Genomic DNA, 3,553 nt, shown 5'->3' with positions numbered 1-3,553 from the left:
CCTGCCTCCGCCTCCCAAGTAGCTGGGACCACAGGCGCCCGCCACAACGCCCGGCTATTTTTTGGTTGCAGCCGTCATTGTTGTTTGGCAGGTCCGAGCCCATAGTTCACTGTTAACTTTGAACTTCTGGGCTCGAGTGATCCTCCTTCTTCAGCCTCCTGAGTAGCTGTGACTGGAGGTGTGCACTATCACATCTGGCTAATTTTAACATTTTTGGAAGAAATGGGATCTTGCTATGATGCCCAGGTTGGGATTATAGGCGTGAGCCACTGTGCCTGGCATATCCCTTAATTTACTAAAGGGTAGGGCTCTGGATGATCAGTGGGTTAGTGTGTGCATGTGTATCTGGATCTGATTCCTGCCCACACTGTCCTCAGGTGAATTTCTGGGTTACTCTCCGAGCTACTCATTGCCTCCCAGAGCCCCATCTCCTAAGGCTTCGGGCTCTTGGCTTCTCGGAGGAGCTGACTGTGGAGTTGCAAACATTGTGTGGTTGCAACTGCAGTGACACTCAGCTCCAGGCTCCCCACTGCAGTGACGGCCAGGGAGACCTACAGTGTGGGGTGTGCAGGTGAGGGCTTCTTCTTCCCTTCACCTGGGTGGCTCCCCACAAATATATTCTTCCCTATATTCTTCCCCCTTCGCTTTCCTCCCTCCCACTGGAGTCTCCTAGACATCAAAACACTCCCCTTCAACCGCTTGTCTCCAAAACTTTTGAGAATATGAGTTTAGAATATCCTGAGAGACGCTTGGCGCCCGTGGCACAGTGGTTGAAGCAGCCAGCCACATAACACCCAGGCTGGTGGTTTGAACTGGCCCGGACCAGCTGAACAACTGCAACAAAGAAATGGCGGGGCGTTATGGCAGACATCTGTAGTCCCAGCTATTTGGAATGCTGAGGCAAGAGAATCTCTTAAGCTCTAGAGTTTGAGGTTGCTGTGAGCTGTGATGCCACAGCACTCTACTGAGGGCAACATAGCAGGACCCTGTCTTGGGGGGTGGGGAGGAAGAAAAAAAAAGAAAATCCTGAGAGGCAGGTCAGGGATCAAACTCCTAGACCCGCTTCTCTCCCCTCTGTCTTTCCCTCCCAGCTGTGCCCCTGGCCGCCTGGGTCGGCTTTGTGAGTGCTCCGAGGCTGAGCTATCCTCTCCGGATCTGGAATCTGGGTGCCGGGGCCCCAATGGAACGGGGCCCCTCTGCAGCGGGAAGGGACAGTGCCAGTGTGGACGCTGCAGCTGCAGTGGACAGAGCTCCGGGCGTCTGTGCGAGTGTGACGATGCCAGCTGTGAACGACACGAGGGCATCCTCTGTGGAGGTATCTGGAGACTTGGGGGGGGGGTGTCTGAGGGACTCTCCCAAGGCAATTAGGCTCAGAGAGCTTGATGGCACTGAGGGCCAATGTCAAAAGATTCTGGTACATGTGAGTTAGGTTAGAGCATGTCTGGCACACTTGAAAGGGACTGAATATGAGGACATGGGCCTGTGATGGCCAGTTATGTGTGGGGAGTTATGGTTGTCACCTGTATATGGTTCTGCCCCAGGCTTTGGCCGCTGCCAATGTGGAGTATGTTACTGTCATGCCAACCACACGGGCAGAGCTTGCGAGTGCAGTGGTGACACTGACAGCTGCGTCAGTCCTGAGGGCGAGCTCTGCAGTGGACGTGGACAATGCAAATGCAACCGCTGCCAGTGCTTTGAGGGCTACTATGGCACTCTATGTGACCAGTGCCCAGGCTGCAAGACACCATGTGAGAGACACAGGTGAGGCCTCAGGTCTTTAATCTTGGAAGCAAAGGCATAGTGGGTTCGAAGAGCTACTTACTCCTGTCTGCCGGCCCTTACTGCTTAGGATGTGGTTGTGGGTAGTGGGTGACAACTGCCCAGCTAACTTACTGGCCATCTACCACACAGGGACTGTGCAGAGTGTGGGGCCTTTGGGACTGGCCCCCTGGCCACCAACTGCAGCACAGCTTGTGCCCAGGCCAATGTGACCCTGATTTTGGCCCCTATCTTGGATGATGGCTGGTGTAAAGAGAGGACTCTGGATAACCAGCTGTTCTTCTTCTTGGTGGAGGAGGAGGCTGGAGGCAGGGTCATGCTGAGAGTGAGACCTCAAGAGAGTAAGTGGTTAGAAATGTCAACCAGAGGCCTGGAAATCTGATGGGCAGGTGAAGAAGATAATGGGAAGCCAGGCTGGGGGCTAAAGCAGAGTCCAGGGCAGGGGCAGAGGTGATGGACCAAGTGCACAAGATGAAGGCCTTGGGCATGTGATGATAACCTTGGACTCTGCTGGGTTTCCTTTGCTTTCAATGACAGGGTTGGATAGACTGGATACACTGTAGGCATCAGTTGATCTGTGTCCTGTTCCTCCCCTACAGAGGGAGCAGACCACACCCAAAACATTGTGTGGGGCTGTGTAGGGGGCATCGTGGTAGTGGGATTGGTGCTGGTCCTGGCTTACCGGCTCTCAGTAGAAATCTATGACCGCCGGGAATACCGTCGCTTTGAGAAGGAGCAGCAGCAACTCAATTGGAAGCAGGTAAGGTGACTGCTTCCTGGCCCTCCCAGCTGGACTTTTCCTTCCTTTCCCTGGTTAGGCCCCTTTATGCTGTTTCCACACCCAAATTTAGCTGACTCCTCCCACCACCCTACACACCTATTACCACCCTCTGCTGCCTTCCATCAGTTCCTATGATGCTGCAAAGTCATAGGCTGGCCTCTTAGAACTAGATGAAGGGGACAAGAAATCCCAGGGTTTTCACTCATAATTTGCAAACTCTTTCCCCAGGACAGCAATCCTCTCTACAAAAGTGCCATCACGACCACCATCAATCCTTTCTTTCAAGAGGCCAATGGTCCTACTCTCTGAATGAATCACCCATGACTCTTCAGGACCAGGACTGCACAGGGAGGACAGTGGGAACTGGGGGGTGAGTCTAGCAGGCAGGAGCCTGGTAGGTTACTAAACCACTGCAGGAGTGGTCACTATCATACTTCATTTAAGAGTGACACCCAAGGATGCTTCCTGTTGCTGTGACTTTGCCTCTCTCCCTCACAAGGAGGGTTACACCACCCAAGCATACAATAAAGTCTTACCTGAGACCACAGCGGTCACTTGGCTTTACTTTGCCAGGGCAATGCAGACTGTTTAGCCTGTGTCTCAGGGAAGTTCATGTCCATTCTCCTCCTGCCATTCGAGGCTGGGGAGTTCCCTGCGGCTCTCCACAGAAAGCACATCTGGGCCTGCTGTGCACAAGAACCAATGCCCTGTTCTTGTACTTGCTGCTCCTCTGTGGAGAAGGGGAGCTTTGAAATGGTGGTTTGTAGGGTGCTAGAGGTTGTCGGGTAGTTATGTTAGGGGAAAAAAGGAAAACCACTATAACTACTCTGGCCCCCAGTGAAAAAGCTTCCCCAAAAGACAATTCTTCCCAAAGAGATAAGTAGAAAAGCCCCATTTTCTTTTTATTTAAATATCCTAAATATATCACGAAGGAACATACACTGCACTTTAATGGTAAAAAGATACAAGTTTATAACATCTTATAAAAACTAC

General features: G+C 52.3%; 1 protein-coding gene across 1 annotated transcript in view; it reads left to right on the top strand.

Moving 5' to 3' along the window:
* ITGB7 (integrin subunit beta 7) overlaps nt 1-3,096 on the top strand; it is a 12,708-nt gene extending 9,612 nt beyond the window's left edge. Inside the window, exons 9-14 of the mRNA XM_012805642.2 lie at nt 378-571; nt 1,092-1,315; nt 1,542-1,761; nt 1,912-2,120; nt 2,379-2,539; nt 2,789-3,096. Of these exons, the coding sequence (XP_012661096.1) occupies nt 378-571; nt 1,092-1,315; nt 1,542-1,761; nt 1,912-2,120; nt 2,379-2,539; nt 2,789-2,869 (1,089 nt within the window). The 3' untranslated portion in view covers nt 2,870-3,096. The remainder of the gene's footprint in view (nt 1-377; nt 572-1,091; nt 1,316-1,541; nt 1,762-1,911; nt 2,121-2,378; nt 2,540-2,788) is intronic.
* The last annotated feature ends 457 nt before the right edge of the window (nt 3,097-3,553 follow it).

The sequence above is a fragment of the Otolemur garnettii genome, unplaced genomic scaffold (genome assembly GCF_000181295.1).
Source record: "Otolemur garnettii isolate 467f Iridium unplaced genomic scaffold, OtoGar3 scaffold00043, whole genome shotgun sequence".
NCBI classification, from domain to species: Eukaryota; Metazoa; Chordata; class Mammalia; order Primates; family Galagidae; genus Otolemur; species Otolemur garnettii.
Note: the sequence above shows the minus strand (reverse complement) of the source record. Positions and strands in the feature narration are given on the sequence as shown.